This window comes from Pteropus medius, unplaced genomic scaffold, assembly GCF_902729225.1.
Source record: "Pteropus medius unplaced genomic scaffold, Ma_sr-lr_union100, whole genome shotgun sequence".
Lineage (NCBI taxonomy): Eukaryota > Metazoa > Chordata > Mammalia > Chiroptera > Pteropodidae > Pteropus > Pteropus medius.
The window spans coordinates 10,489,771-10,506,851 of NW_024342474.1; the positions used below are offsets into that span (position 1 = coordinate 10,489,771).

General features: G+C 40.4%; 1 protein-coding gene across 3 annotated transcripts in view; it reads right to left on the reverse strand.

Annotated features, from left to right (window-relative positions):
* Window positions 1-407: 407 nt before the first annotated feature.
* Window positions 408-17,081, reverse strand: part of LOC120605063 (uncharacterized) — a 144,714-nt gene continuing 128,040 nt past the window's right edge. For 2 of the 3 annotated variants that reach the window (XM_039866012.1, XM_039866010.1), the window contains one exon: window positions 14,198-15,500. In XM_039866012.1, coding sequence (XP_039721946.1) covers window positions 15,471-15,500 — 30 coding nt within the window. In that variant the 3' untranslated portion in view covers window positions 14,198-15,470. Of the gene's footprint in view, window positions 1,503-14,197; window positions 15,501-17,081 lie in introns of those variants that run through there. The other variant, XM_039866011.1, reaches the window with a different exon arrangement.

Here is a 17,081-nt window from a genome sequence, read left to right on the forward strand (position 1 = left end):
TCACAGACCATGATATTTTCTTTGTTAGTACAGAGCTTTGCACTTAGTATGTACTCAATAAATATTTGTTGAACGACTGACTAGCAGTGGGGCACATTGATTCATCTTTCTTCTAGGGAGCCGTAGCAACAGGAATTCTCAGTACCAACTGCCAGGAGTTCCTCAGGTGCTGTGAGCTCAGGCATTGAGCAAGACCCAAAAGGTCCATAGTCTAAAAGGGAAGGGCTCCATATGGTGACCTACCTCCCTGCCCTGGGGATGTGGAGACGGGGATTTTCACACAGTGCTCAGGCAAGTATAGATTTGGCAGCCATTCTGGTAAGCAATCTTGCAGAATTTAGTCAAATAAAGTATATACACATCCGCAGTTCCAACAATATAGCTCCTGGATATATATCCCAGGATATTTTCATACAGGTTCATAAGAGGACATATACAGCAATGTTAATTGCAATATTATTTGCGAGCATCCATCACTGGGAAGGCAGATGAGTAAAACGCTGTGGAGGCAAGTGATTGGGCAGTTTGCAGCAGATTAGGAACAATAGGTTAGATACATATTCATGGCCATACAGAATCTAGCAACATATAGCCGTGCTAATGTTTAGTGGGAAAGGTAAAAAACGGGATGAGAGGTTTAACAAAACTATTTACATAACTTAAAAATCCATGAACACAAAACATTTTGTGTTTTGTGAAAACATATGCAAATAAAAATATTCACACTAAACACATTAAAATGATTGCCTATGATGAAAGGAGCATGGGGGTGGTGGTGTGTATAATGAACATTAATTTGTGTGATAATTATGTAATAATGGAATTTTTTATACAAATAATTTATAAGTAAAATAAGGGAGAAGGCTTGCATGGACTACTGATGTCCCTGAACAGAAGGTTCAGAAGCAAACAGACAAAAAGTGTTTTCCAGAGCATCTGCCCTGTTTGTAGCACCACTTGCCAGACTTGCCTGTTGTGTCCATTCCTGATGCCATCTTTGGGTCACGTGACTTGCAGAATTGCTTTTAAGTGTCTTGAATTTGTTTCTTCTTCTATGCTGCTCACCCTTGTTCAATTTCCCCCGTGGTAGCTACTTGAAGACTCTGAGTTCCCAGTGTTTGCTCCTGTCCAGATTACAGGGGAATCTGGCAAAACAAAGAGTGTTGTTGCAGTCGGCTCAACTGATTCTGCTTCAGAAAATCACTGTGAATGATCAATCCTGTCTTGCTGAGAATGTTGAAGCTTAGCCTGCTCAGTCATTCAAATATGGCATCTGGGCAGGGCATCGTCTCCCAGTCATGTGGAAATGTGGACGTGACTCTTCCTTTTAGTTTGGATCTTGATGCCATATTAGTGCAGCTGTGGTCTCAGGCCATACCTGGAGTTTCCTGAACACAGGCAGGTGTCTAGTGCTCCTTGTTCCACTCCCCGCACTGTGATTCCCCATCACTCACACTGTTGTCTTGCCACGGCTCCTGAGGCAGTATTCCAAAACTTTGGTTCTGCACGCAACAGAGAAACCACAGCACCATGTGGTCGTTAGGCTCTTACTGTACTGCAACAGGCAGGCATATTTCTCATGGGGGGAGGGAGTTGATAGACTCTCCAATGTGAGAGCCACTGTGTTAAAATCACCTGAGGAACTCCTAGAATATATTTTGGGAGCTGTAAGCCCAGAGACTCAGTATAGTCTAAGAAAACTAGAATGAAGAAACACTGGAGAGTGGATAGAATGAGGTATGCCATTGTACTGATGTGGTCGGTCCAGCTTAGGACAGAGGCAGAGCCTATTACAAGGATGTTAGGAGGGGCATACGACTCCAAGTGCATATTCTCAAAGGACCTCAAATTTTAATGGATATTTTGATTTCCAATATTACCTTCAAAGGACTATATAGCCAGGCTCAGAGATTGGGTTGGAACGGGGTTGGAAGAGGAAGAACTTCATCATACTATTTAAAACTTGTGGCCCATTATAGGACTGCATGGTCTGTGGTACACTGCAAATAAAAATTCCCCATGAATCCTATTTGTCATATAAAATTATGTAGAATGTTTTTCTTGATCAAAATATTAACTTGTTAAATGTAGTTATAATAGACTATAAAATTTGTAACCCTCTTTTGCCATTTCTCCTTCAATAAGAGCCTCAAAAAAGTAAAAATGGCCTGAATATCTCAACCCTTGAGAACCCGATGGTAGAGGACCAACTAGCAGATGTCATGAAGGAAAAAGCTGTATTAGAATTAACTAGAGTGTTAAAACTAAAGGAAGAGGACCACCAGATATCACTAGCTAGTTCTTGGAGAGTTTTTGTTTCTGTACAGTTTTCTCTAATTAAGAAAATAATACACACTTATTCCTGAAAATTCAGAAAGTATAGAGAAATGTAAATATTAAAGTCAAGCTGATGCTACTCAGAAAAAACTGCTGTAAAAATGTGCTGTTCAGATTTTTTTTTCTGTGTGTGTGCCCATAGAATCAGAGCACACATCATTTTTTTCAACTTAGTAACATATAAACATCTATCTTTCCATGTCTATAGATATAGATCCATATCATTCTAGTCAATGGCACCATGGTTTTAATGGTGAAGATATGCCATAATTATTTAACCAGATTCCTATTGATAAATGTTCAGGTCATTCCAGATTTGTCAGTACCATTAACTCTCCAGTAATTAACACCTTGTTTGTTCATCTGAACACATTTATCCAACTATTTACTTAGGGTAAATTTCTAGGAGTGGGACTCTAAGTCAAAGACTATTTAAAAAGACTTTTCAACATGTCGTCAAATTTTCCTTCAGGAAAGTTGCCCTAATTTACACCCCCACCCAAAGTGCACGTATGTGCCTATTTCCCCGACTCTCAGCAGCACTATATATCATCAGTCTCCTTGACCATTCTCGTTTTGACATCTGGTTCTTCTTTTGAAGCGTGGGCTCCATCACCAGTAGCTTGACCTTTTTCGAGGTTAAACAGGCATGGCACTTTATTATTTAAAGAGCTAGCTTTCCAAGGGGACAAATCAGCTTTCTCCATAAGCCATTGAGTGTTTATTCTGATCTTCAAGGTTGAACTCAACTTTCCTTTAAATGTGTGCCTGCATTTCTGAGTTTTACTGGCAAGGATAGATTGAGCTTATTTCAAAGCTGAGTAAAATTAATGGCCAAATGGAGGATCATCTGTGGTGAGGGCTGAACCTAAACTGGAAAATCACCGCCAGGATAACACTCAGTTATACCCAAGTCACCAATCTCTGATTTATCTTAGAATTCAAGCTAAACAGTTATTTATGTTCTTCTTAAAAAATTTATCTTTGGTTTGTCATACTTTTTGTTTTAGGCATTTAAAAATTTTTGCTAATAATGAAACTGAGATCTCACACTTAACAACACAGTATTAACAATATTTGCTTCACCAGATTTTTTTTTACTAAAGTAGTGGTGAGATACTTACAGAAATTATGATATTTTATCTACAAGAATAATTTAACCTTATAATTTGTTTTTTTCCATTTTTGAATATTCCAAACATCACTTCCATAAATATACATACACACATACAAATTTTTTTTCCTGCTAAGAGTCACTCTCCTCTCAGGAATTAATTTTCTGTGCTTTATTTTTTAAAATGACATGAACAGAACTCTAAGCTTGTCCTGTCAGCTCCTGAGGTGGAAAAGTCATTTGTCTGACTTGTGTCAGTCAAGAGCAAAGTCCAGCCCAGGAACTTATGTGACCCAGGTGCCTCTTTTTAGCCTGATTTTTGGAAATACGTTGCAAGGCCTACTCAACTTCCATATTTTATGGAGCTCTTCAAAAAAGATAGTTGCAAGTGTGACTTTGCTTATTTCTTCTGGGGTGAGTTTACTGGATGGCTGTTAGGAAGAAAGTAGGGAAAGGGGCTGGCTGCAAATGATGGCTAAAGGGGGATGCATGTATGAGTTAGTGGCGAATGCTCAAGGTTATTCCCTGCATAAAAGACCCAGGATTTCAAACTGGGGTGGCATAGGCTTCTGTGCTAACTTTCAAATTAGGTAAAATGAGTTCAAACCTAGCTAGCTCTGCCATGTTCCCACTGTGTGACCCCACAGTTATTTTTCTTCTGTAAGCTTCAATAATAGTATTTATTTTTGGATAGTTTTAAGGATTAAATGAATGACTGTATATAAAGCTCTTAGGATAGCACTTGGTGCATAAAGTACTCAATAATGAGGGTTGTTATTCCTGTTCACTGAGACATAGGGATCACCTTTTCCATTTTTGACACTACTCAGTATATTATACTTCAAGGCAGTGTTAAGCGAACTATAGCCCATGGGCCAAATCCAGCCCACTGCTTGCTTGTATATAGCTGTGAACTAAGAATGGTTTTTATACATATAAATTGTTGAAAGAAGATCAAAAGGAGAATAATACTGCGTGACATGTGAAAATAATATGAAATTCAAACTTCAGTGTTCATAAATAAAATTCACCTATTCAACACAACCACACCCAATGGTTACGTATCGTCCACAGCCGTTTTTGTGCTATGAAGCTGAGTCGAATAGCAGCAACAATAACCAAATGGATTGCAAAGCTGAAAATATTGACGATCTGGCCCTTCACAAAAAGTTTATCGAAGCCTGCTTTCGGGAGCTGTTGAGCATGGAGCCAGTGAGGACTTTGACCTTGCATAAGATCAAAGAGGATGCTGCTCTCTGTCCTCCTCCACACGTTTAGTCTCATCTTTGCTAAAGGAACTACTTGGCCAAAGCTGTTCCTTGCAGCCAGAAGGATCATCCTTAGCAATGACATGCTAATAAATGCTTAATAAGCAGCTTTACAGAAGGAAAAGAAGCCCAGTTTGTACCGTTGGCTAATTTCCATGAGGTGAATACTCACACTATTTCAAGCTACCAACACGTCATCAATTGGTTTGCAAGATTCTTAAGACTCTAACCATTGGTTCTTGTGAGCCATGCCAGCATCAGCACACTATTGCCCTTGACCCTCCCTGGGAGCCTCACCACTGCTCTGCAGCCCGGAGCTCTGGGAGGCCATGTCTTTACTGCACAGGGAGACCATGATTGGTTACTGAATCACCAAGAAAGGAGCTTGACTTACATTTCGGTAAGGGACATATCTCAGAATACATGTTATTCAGAAGTACTGATCACCTATGAGAGATTTAGCACAGAGGAAAGCTGACACACATGTAGAGAGGAAAAGTACTGTGAGCAAAGAAGTTGGTGAGTAATATGGTAAGATATTTGGTACATTTAGTCTCTGATTAGAGGATGGATCTCAGGGATGGCACAAACCCTACAGATTCATTCATTTTGCCTTTGTCTCCCTGATGCAGGTCCTTATTTGAGCATAAGTGAGGGAGTGAGCCATAAGGATATCTCAGGAGAGCCTTTCAAGTCTGGGAGAGGAGCAGGTGCAAATGCTCTGGGGTGATTACCTCTTAATTCACTTCCTTCTCTGTTGTTCCTGTGGGCATTGATCCTTGAACTCTGCTTTTACCTTTGGGAAGTCTTGGGCTGCTTGTTTACACATTTATTTAGACTATCAGCTCCTAGAGGCTAGAACTGTCTTATTTGTCTTTGAATCTCCAATGCGTAGCACAATGGTAGTCACATAGTAAGTGTGCAATAAACAGGACACATCATATCAACACTTGATTAATTTAACTCCCTCTTCATGCTTCCTTTATGTGTTCTTACCAGCGATTTCTTTAAGGTTTCTGAGAGAGAATCTCATCTCCATAAAACAGATCTTCCCCTGCCAATATTCTTGCATGTTGGGGCTGAATTTTCCTCTTCACACATGCCAGGCAAAAAGTTGAAAGTTAAGACAGAGAAGCATAGCAAGGGTTTTTTAACGAGTGTTGCCAGCAGAATACACAGAGCTTCAGAAGAGGCTGGAGGCTCTACTGTGATTTTCCACCTTAAAATCAAGTCAGAAGATGGAGGGAAGAAAAGAGATGGACTGCTGTCCTCCTACTTGACCAGTGTGTGAAAATTAAACAAAATCAACCTGGCCAATGAAAACAGTCTGAAGAGATTTTATTTAGTCTTCTTTCTTCTTCAAATCAACTGCCAATCAGCCTCACACTCATCCTTCTCTCTCACTCCCTCATTCTTTCCCTGGACAGGTGATCTTAAATTTGCATGACGTAGAGTAAATTCCAGGCTGTTTTCCCAATGTGACTGGGGTTGTCCAAGGCCAGCTATAGTAAGAACTTATTTGGAGCAGGAAATACATTGACTCATAAGGGGTTATTTTTGCATTTCTTGTTTTTCTGATTACAACCGTACTCCAGAAACATACTTGGATTGAAGCTTAAGCATGACGCATAAAAGCCCACAGAGTGTTCTAAACACAGGATAATTTTAGTTCAGACCACTGGTCATGCTAACAAGCTAGGACACTTTCCACTTTAGGTTTCCATTCCTTCTGAGTCTGAACAGAAAACAAACTTCTGATTTGCCTGTGGTTTGTGTGCTAGATTATTTTGCTCAGAAAACTGGAAGGTGGGTGAGGGGTAAGTAAGGTAAGTTAAAACAGGCAGGCTAAACCAAATGAAAAATTTATTTTGTTGGGGTCAATTTCCAATTGTTGGCTTTCTCAAGGACTCTCAAATAAAGATCTTTACAGGGCCAGGAAATGCTTTTCTTCTTCTCACTTTTCTGTGTGTGTGTGTGTGTGTGTGTGTGTGTGTGTGTGTGCATGTACTACAGACTACAGAGGAAGAGATAAAGACTGACTATAGATCCATTCAACGGCTACCCAAAATTCACCATGTTCAATGTAAATACAATGTTTCATCAATTCTGAGACACACATTTATTTTTACATTTTAATACTTCTAATATCAGAATGAGCCTCAATCTACACTATACCATATTTAATTGGTAGTAGTTTTTAATTTTCTTAGTGACACACAAAATGAATGGTGTGTGTGACAATCAGTGGTGTCTTAGATTGAATGACGTGTGCCATCTGACTTGGATACTTTATCTGCGCCTGTAGCTATAAAGGCAGAGCACACCTGTCAAAGTCTTCAAAAGTCATAAAGTCAAGGTATTGCTCCATGAAAGCCATCTGTGCCATCTCTAGTATATTGTCTAACTGTTCTACTGTGTCTCTATATATTATATATAGCTCATACTTACTGAGTTCTTATGACAGTCAGTATTCTAAGCACTTCACACATCTAGCCTCACGACTCAAAGATGTAAGTGTTACTCTGTTTCAGTCAGGGTCCAGGCAGGAGAGAGAAGTCATACTAGTTATTTAAACAGGGAAAATGGAATAGAAAGAATTGTTAACCAGGTAGGTATAAAGGTGACAACTGCTAACTAAAAGGGTAAAAAGAGGGCTGTAGGTATCAAGGAGGCAGCAGCTATAAGAAGCAGCCAGCACCCCTAGGGCTTGGGGAACAAAGGGAAGAGGCTGGAGTTATTAAAACGTAGAAATATAAAGGAGGGGAGCTTCAGACCTGAGCCTCAGGCCTCTGCTGGTGCTGGAATCTCTGAGTGGGGCAGGGGGAGCCATGAAAGCTGGCTCTGCAGGTGTTAGAAAAACTACAAACTGGGTTTAGTTGCTGCTACAGAAAAGAACTGCTGACACTGTGGTGAAGAGGCTTTGGAGAAACAACGCTCTCAAGAACAGAAGCAGGTGGGAGGAACAAGGCCCTTCTTCCTTCTCAGCCAGTTGGCAAAGTGTAATGTGGTCTGCAGAGCTGCAGCCCCAGCAACCCAAAGCAGAGTATGAAAGAGTGGTTTGGAGATAAGAGAAAAATAGCTAAAAACCTGGAATGTAGCCTTATTTTTACATATGAAGAAACAGACATAAAAATCTTAAAAGTAGTGAGTACACTCCCCCAAATCATACAAATCTGAAGATGCAAAGCCCAGATCTAAACCCAGGCCCACCTAATTCCATGTGCTATATGCTTGATGAGTACTCAGGCTTCTTTCCTATCTGTTGCCTTCTATAGCTTTCTTTGTCTTGCTTTTTCATTTATTCGGCCAACAGCTAGTTCTTGAGTGTCTGTGTCAGGCACTGTGCTTGGCTCTGGGGGAAACAGCAGCAAACAAAACAGACGTGGTACTTATATACTCAGGGAACTGACAGTCTAGCTCTATTTCTGTGGACAGTATTCTTTCTCTCTCTCTCTTTTCTTTCTCTCTCTCTCTCTCTCTCCCTCCCCTCCTCTCTTTCTTTATCCTCCGCCCCCACTGTGACTTTCTCTTTTGTGGGCAAGTCTAATCTGCAGGTGTATATTGCTTTCTTTTTCAATTATTTAATGTCTGTCCTTCTCTGCTTTGCTGTTTCAATCTCTTTTATATCTTTGCAATTTCTCCTAGCCCCTTTCTCTCCTTATGTTACCTTCTTTTCCCTTTTTTCATATTTTCCTTTATTTGAATGGTTAAAATGAAGACCCAAGTGTAGGTTCTGTTTATGTTTTCTCTTTTGACAAATTTCATTGTTTTGTTCTTAAAAATTTTTAAGTGAGTGAGCAAAGTGGTTTATAGTTCTCTATCTCAACATACCAACAAATAAACCTAATTCAGTAGGCTTTTGCTTATTGGCCTTTCATTTTCTTATGTGGCTTGCTCCTCCAAGAAAATCAATCATTGAGAGACTAAAGCAATAGATCAAAGGAAGCAAGATATTTATCATAGTTTTTATAAGCAGGACTTCCGATACACCAGTCGTGACAGCATATTTCTTTCTGTTTAAGGAGAGACTCTGTGTGTGTAGTGGTTAAGCCTGACGAACCAGATTACCTTGAGTTTGAACCCCAGGTCTTCCATTTCTAGCTATGTAGCATCAGGTAAGTTACTTAAATGCTCTATGCCTTGATTATCATCACCTGAAAAATGGGGACAATAATATTAGCGATCTCATTGGGTTTTTGGGAGGATTGAGTGAATTAATATATAAAGGTATTCAGAAGAATATCATGCTTAGAACGGATGTAATTAGCTATCGTTATTATTTATAACACAAGCTATATATATCGTGGAAACAATTCCCTCACTTCCATGATCCTTTTATTCTGTCTCTCTATACTCTAGATTACTGTTCTTCAGAATTTTTGAGTTGTGAGCTCTCCTTTCTATGGTTCTGTTCACATAGTACTGAAAAGGTAAATACATATTGCCAAAAAACTATGAAGTTTGTCAGTTTATTCTGGTTGTATGTGACAGAAAATCAACTCAATTCAGTTTAACCAAAATAGGTCACATAGCTGGGAACTCCAGGAGTAGAACTGGCAGCCACGAGTAAGTCTAGGGTTTCCAGCAAGGTCATCAGGGGGCTCACCCCATGTTAGTCTCTCACCTTGGTTTCCACTGGCTTCATTCCCTCTTAATGTGGTCAAGTCTTCTCCAGGTGGTGACAATGATGTGCTCTGGCGACCCATGCTTTCCGTATTTCCAGTTGCCCTGCAGTGTCACACCCAAAAGCACTCCTCTCCTGAGAGTCTGTAGGTACCATAAGCTGTGGCCTGTCCCAGGGAATCATTGTCCTCTTGAATAATACTCTGTTCCTGGGGATTGGGGCAGCCTTATTCGCTTCTGTTTACCTGGAAGGTTAATCTCAGTGTCCTGGCTAAGATAGCAAATGTCCCCTTCACCATTTCTTTCAGTTGGGCTTGGGTATCATCATACACATAGGACTCTTGGTAGCTGGTTATGATAATCCAGTATTCCCAAGACTGGCCTGTGTGTCAGGCCTATACCGTGACCCATCCACACAACACTGATACTACGTTTGCCTCATGATTGACTTCATTTTGAAGAAGGCTCCATGTGGCAGCACTGGACAGGAAAGAAGTATAGGGAGGTAAGAAATTAGTAGGCATTGGGACACTTTTTGCCAGTTCAAATTTGAGCATCAGTAAATATCATATCCTATTTCTTCCCTCTCCTCATAACTCATATCTGCCATTCTGCCTCTTTTATGAACTTGTTTCCAGTTAAGCAGATACTGGACCTCTGGTGAACATATTTTCCAAAGATCTATTCTGATCTCTGAACCGCTTTAATCACTGAGTTAAGAAATATGAAAAATTATACTAAATGTCCTACATGTCTAAAATCATATAGAGATTTGTGATGTGCTTAAGTGGTGTCAATTGTTTGTTTTTAAAAAGTGGTTATTAGAAGGCAAGGATTAGAATATAAGTACCTAGTCACACAGTTCTTAGTTCTCAAAAACATCAGAAAAGTTAATGAACAGGCCACTACTGTGTTTCTAAACCTAAGGGGCTGCTTGGATTTTGGGGTGATCTCTCTTGAGCGCACATGATGACTTTCTGTTCTGTTCTCCTTATGGTCTTTATTGACACAGCCTGATCCCAAGGCCTGAGCAACAGTCCAACAATTCCCTCACCATGGTGCAGAGGGCTCTGGCAAAGGAGGGAGGGTAGATTTGCTGTGAAGGATGAGGCTGGATTCCTCAGAGTGGGGCCAAGAACTGAGAAACTGGGTGGAACCCAAGGAGCTTGTCAACCCCAATTTCCCTGGTGAGGACTCTGGGAGCTAAGGAGGAGACAGTGAACCAGCTGGCAGGAGTGGCTGGGCTGGGGGCAGCGGTATCTGCTGCTTTGAAAGGCTGGAAGCCTTGGATACGAGAGGCAGGGAATCTGTATAAGGCCTCAGGCCAAAGGAATTTGGAACTGGGTGGCCGAGACAGCTGTTTCTGAGCTCTGAAAGTTAGGCATGGCAAGTGTGCTGTCCTGGAAATGCAGGCAGGGGCTCCCACTGAGGCCGCCTGTGAAGCTGTTTGCACGAACTGCTCCTCGACCCCATGTTGGTGCTTCTGTGCCTTTTACCCCTGTGATTCTGGGCGTTTATATCCTGTGAAGGTGGAGACTGACAAAGGCTGTTTGTACCAGACTGTCACCCTTCAAGAATTCAGGAGGCAGGGAGCTAGTGGTGCAGGAAGAGGGCTGAAGGGTAGAAAGCCCTGTTTTCTGACCTGCCTCTGCCACGCAGGCTGCAGCAGTGTTTACATGCTGAAAGTGTGTGGGAGGAGGGAAAGCAACGCCTGTCTCTTGAATCGCTTCTCAGGGAGGTTGCTAAGGTGCCTGAAGAAAGTCATGTTTTATTTCTGACAAAACTTGGCCAAGAGCCAGAAAAGTAATTCGTTTTTGGTGGGATCTTTTTGGAAGGGAGAAATACAAAATGTTCTAATTCATCTGCTTTAAAATTATAAGCAGGGACCATATGAGTGTTCAGCAAAAACAATTAATAAAAACACATATAGCAGTTCCTCATCTATTAAACTTTGGACAGCGGTGACATGTTCAAAAGAAAAAAAATGTTGCATAACATTTTTCTTTTAACTTCTAAAAACATTATATATTTCTCTGCCCGCTCAACCAGAGTATATGGAGCACAGTCTAATCATCTTTTGGTGAATCAGCATTGTCCTTACAGACATCAATTACAGTAAATATCTCCAGACTCTTACACTTTTCCTAATTTCCTTTCTCTCATCTCTACCAGGCTTTTACTTATTGCAGGTATCAGTATTTCCTTCTAGAAGCAGTCTACGTTCCCTCTTTTTTGGTTTCAACTTTTTTTTCTTAGGCAGGAAACTTATTAGATGAGCTTATTCGAATTCTATCTGAAATAAAAAGGTGAGCAGGATGGCCACTGGAGTCTTCAGACTCTGATTTTTAGATATAGATACAGAGACACACATAAGTGCACATAGACGTGCTTTATAGACATGATTTTTTTTTAAGGAATTTAGATTAATTCATTAAATATCTATGGAACTCCTTCTGTATGCCAGGCACTAAGTTAGACACTGGAGGTCAAAGGAAATAATTTCCAGTATTTTTCCTTGAGACACATATAGTTCATGGGTCAGACAGACAGCCATGATGGCCCCTGACAAGATAATCAAATATTCTAAGTAAGTGCCAAAGAGATACTAGTGGACTCCCAAGGAGGGGCCCTAGGCAGGTCTAAGCATCTGGGGGAGGAGCTCACGGAGAAGTCCTCCTCAGGTTATGTCTCAAAAGATTATATTTATAGGACCTGTAGGCCTTCCTTCACTTCCCTCTCCTACCACAGCAACTTAATTTGAAATGTTGTAATGGGATTTTCTCCCTTTGGCCCCTAAATAGTTGAAGGCTGTAGGCTTTAAATTAAAAGCAAGCTAATGCATTTTTAATACAACTTAACAGTTTGAATTTAGGCACAAATGCCATGTTTGAAAACTAAGAATGTAATTGGCATTTAATAAGGTGGAATGTAGTCACCGCCCTTATAGCGAACAGTTAATGATTAAGGGGTCAAGGTGCTCACACTGAAGAAACCCACAAAATTCTTCAAAGTGGCACTGTCAAATGCCAGTTCCTTTTCTCTCCAGCCTGGTTGTTCCCATTCTTTCTTTGATTCCATGATCCATTCCATATGCATGCAATAAATTTCATTTACTAAAAAATTGAAATCCCTCTAGTCACACCATACCTTCATTTTTTAATTGCTCAAAGATAACAAGATATTCATAACAGAATCACAAGTAATCTGTGAGTATGATAGAAGTAATCAGTATTACTAATAGCGAAAGAAATGTGTCCTCCAAGAGCGAGGATATTTTCCTTCATAATCATAATGACTATGATTAAATTCAGGAAATTTAATGTTGATTTAATATTGTTTTCTAAAGTACGTTCTGTGCTTCATTTTGCCAGTTGTCCCAGTACTATTTTGATAGCTTTCATCCTTCCTCCGCCCCAACTCAGTATAACGTATTACATTTAGTTGTCATGTCTCTTGAATCTCCTTTTATCTGGAACATTTCCTCAGCTCTTGTCTTTCATGACATCAATATTTTTGAAGAGTACATATCAGTCGTTTTGAGAGATCTCCATCAATTTGGTTTGTTTTCTCTTGATTAGATTCAAGTGATCCCTTTGGGCAGAAATGGGATGTATGTATTTTTTTGAAGGTGAAAATTTGTGTCATCTCTCTTCATGTAACACCATGGGCTCTGGAGCCCAGTGAGACTTGGTTTGAAGTACCACCTCTGCCATGTTGTGGCTGTGTCATCTTGGGCAGGTTATTCACCCCAGCCCAGCATCCATATCCTCACCTGTAAAAGGGATATAAAAAATACCTATCTCTAAAGGCTATAGTAAAGGTTAAGAGATTTAATCAATTTAAAGAACCTAAAATAATGCCTAATCCCTAAAAAGTGCTTCATCATTTTATTTTCACCTAGTTGTTTTTCCAATTCCTGAAATTGTTGATATGACTCATTTCAGAATTTACTGAGTTTTTTCAGAAGTACCATCCTGAATTCTCTGTCATTTAAGTCACATATTTCTACGTCTGTAAGCTTATTTTCTGGAGATTTTTCTCTCTCTTTCTGAAATGCCTTGCCACCTTGATTGTTCGTGGTGTTTAATAGACTATTTCTCTGCCTAGGCGTTAATGGAAGTGTATTCTGCTGTTTTTCCAGAAAGAAGATTTATTATATAAAGGTCTCTCTTTAGCCTGCTGCAAAGAAGGCACTTTTCTTTTGGTTTCCAGTAGGTGGCATCTAAGCCTCTTGGATTCCTGCTTTATATAAAGCCTTAATAATGCCTTTATATAATGCCTTTATTTTCTTGTAGATATTTAATCATGCTCGTTACCCTCAGTTTCAGTCCCTGTCAGTGTTAGCAACCGTTTCAGTAGCATTTGCTCAGATTCCTCTGGGGTTCTGCGGTGTTCCATCTCAGAGGATATGGGGGGAGGGACCCTCTGAGTTGGGAGTGGGGGACTGCAGCTCAGCCTTGGTTTTGCAACCGTGGTCGACAAAAAGCAACTGTTGTTTTTCTGCGTCCACGTCTCTGCCTTCTGCCTGATGACTGGGCCCTTCTGCTGGCTGCGCGGAACTCACAAACTCTCCGAGGCAGGGCTGTTCAGGGAAGTCGCTGCATCATCTTCCCTCTCCTTCCCCCTACAGGGAGCTCCAGTGGCTTCAAAAGGCAGCAGTCCACTGCCTGACACACAGGGTTCTGACCTGTGGTAGCTCTTATGTGCAGATTCCACGCTCAGACATGCCGGTGTGCAGTTTGGGTATTTTTGTTGAGTTTTAAATGTTCAGCTTATTGTTGTTTCAAGAGGAGAGATCTGAGGACATCTCTCACTCTCCCGTGTTTCCCAGAATCTCATCATTTTATTTTAAATATGGAATGACTATTAAATAAACTAATATTGCAAAAATTGAGTGGTTCTGAAGAATTGTTTTGGACAATGGTAGCATTTTGAGGTAGTGGTGTAGCCTCTCCCTCAAGTGTGCTTTGGAATGTATAATTTCTGAATTTTGAAATTTATGTTAAGAAACATAAATCACAGACACATTTTTGTCAATATACTTTCTTAATATGGGAGAATAATCATGTTACCACCAGATAGTTCCTTCCTTGGAATCCCTTATATTTCTTACCAGACAAGTTTCTCAGACTCTTCCCAATACACAATTTCAAGCTGATACGCAAGTCCCTAGTGAAGGCGTTGACAGATTCCAGGTAGGCAGAGACTGGCTGAATGAGGTGATCTTGTCATTTGAACGGAATGAAGGTAACTGGGAAATATTTTGATGTAGTTTTTGAACGTGTGATCAAATTTGCTCTTCATTGATGATGCATAATGTCTTGAGGGAATTTTTTAAAATAATAAGAAGAAAAAAATCTAAATATTTATAAAGATTGGAAAGCTGTTTGTAAACAAAATATCATTCGCCAACCATTTTAATTGAAGATGCCTATGCCTCATGTGCCAGCAATTCCACTTCTAGGAGACATAGAGGAAAGCAGAATCAAGCCAAATGTTTATTGATGAAAGAATGGACAAGTAAATTGAGATACTACGACAAATAAATAACATAAAGCAGTTAAAATATTGACTAAAAAAGCTTTTTTCAAAAAATACCTACAGTATGAATGCATTCATGTAAATTCTAAAAAGACATCACCAACACTATATATATTTCTGGAGCACAAAAATGGATCGCGAGAATTAAAAATCTCCATGGGAAGGAGACACAACTTTAGAAGAATAGTGATATCTGGGGAAGAGGCAGGGAAATAGGATTAGTGACAGATTTGAAAGGGCCTGCTATCTGTAGTCTTTATTTCTTTATTTAAAAAAGAAAGAAATGAAGTAAATATGCCAAAATGTTTAATGATCACCGAGTCTAGGTGGTGTGGGTAAAGATATTTTCTATATTTTGAAAAGTATATTTTGAAAGTGCATTTACTGTTCAAAATGCTTCATAATAAAATAGAAAACTAAGGAGAGAGGAAAAAAACTTTTCTATTTGAATATAAGCCTGTTCTCCTTCCAATACTAGAGACCTGAAACCTGCACTTACGTTTCACTCAGCTGAGATGTTGCTGTGACGTGGGAAGCACTGTTATCTATGTATGTCTGGCTTTGTGGAGGGTTTATATATTCTTGGACTATGTCTTCTCTCCTATTGGATGGAAATCCTTCAAAAGCAGGAAGCAGAACTGTTTTGCACACAGTAGATTTCCTCTTTCAGAGCAGGTTCCCTTTTCGTCCCCAGAACTAGAGTATCTTGCTCACAGCCAGAGTTCAACAGAAATTGTTAGGTGAGTTTAAGCCAACTTTCATTGAGCTTAGCAGGCTCGTGCTGAGTGCTACCCTCATGCAGCTCGCATGCTAAAATGGAGACAGACACAGGCGCCTAACAGGACTGAAGAAGAGGGTGACTTAGCACAACAGGTGCACAGCACAAACGATTAATTCTGAGCAGGATGGCAGGGGGAGAGCAAACTGTGATTAAATTTTCCATATATTGGTGTCCCTCCTTGGGCTAAGAGATCGTTTGCCCTGGAGACTTGGTTAAAATATGAATCTCTTACCTGTAGGGAATAACTCATCGAGCCATTATCCTCCATCACCGCATCAGCAGGTTGACCTAATTAGATTGGCCCCAAGACTTAGCTAGACTGAGAGAAGTCAGGCTAGTAGTGCCACAGATTGGCTTCTGAGACAAAGGAAAAGTCCGGATGTTCAAATAGAAGCTGGGAAGAACTAGTTAGAGGGCAGGCTTTGGGAGGTCCTGCCCTCTGAAAGACACCGTGAAGGCACCAAGAAGGAACCGTGAGGGAAAGGAATAAGGAATAAAGGAGACAATAAAAAGTAAGTGGGACAAGGCTGCATGTTTAGGGCGCAGGACGGGAAGACAAGCTTTGGCTGGTTTATCCATCAGAGCTTACCCAACCTGATCCTACAATCTTTGTACAAAAGGTCTCAAGAGTTTATAACACAGTAAACTCTCAGTAAACGCCCACACACTGCCTGAAAAAGATGCTGGTGGTAGTGATGCCAAAGCTGCCTCAAGGAAGCCTCTAGGTTTCAGCATTACTCCCAGTGATGAAGACAGCTGTCCCTGAGTTGGACTTGGAACCTGCCTGTGCTGCCCTGTGGCTGCTTCGGTTCAGACTGAATGCTCTGATTGTGCCTCCAGTCATTCACAGCTCCCTCTGATATGGCTTGTTTTATGGCTGTCTTGTCCACATGGGGGGTGAAAACAACTGTGTTGAAGATGAGCTAGAGGGGAATTATAATCATGTTCACACTTTATGGAATACCTGAGGCACACTCTGAACCCTTCCTTCCCTTCTTTTATCTTACTCTTCAACACTTGGAGAGTCATGTCACCTTCTCAAGGATATTTACGCTGTGCCCTTTTGTGCTTCCTGGGGTGAGTTAGGAGGACCCTTCCCAGGGCTCCTTACAAACCCCCTTTGTATTTTTATCCTTCCACTGACAACGCTATATGGTATTTATTTGTTTATGTGTCTGTCTGTCCAGCCCACTGGGAGCAGAGGGGCCTGCCCTTCTTTATCTTTGTCTCCACTGTATTTAGTACAGGGTATAGTGCTTAAACTATTAGCTCAGTGGAATCAAACTGATATGGGGCTGGTGTCTCCTGTATTCCATTTGCTATGTGCTGGCCCACTGATTTTCTTTTTTATGTTTGTTTTGCTGCATTGAGTACATAAGCAATATTTGAAAGCATTCTCCTTGTAAAAATTTTTTAA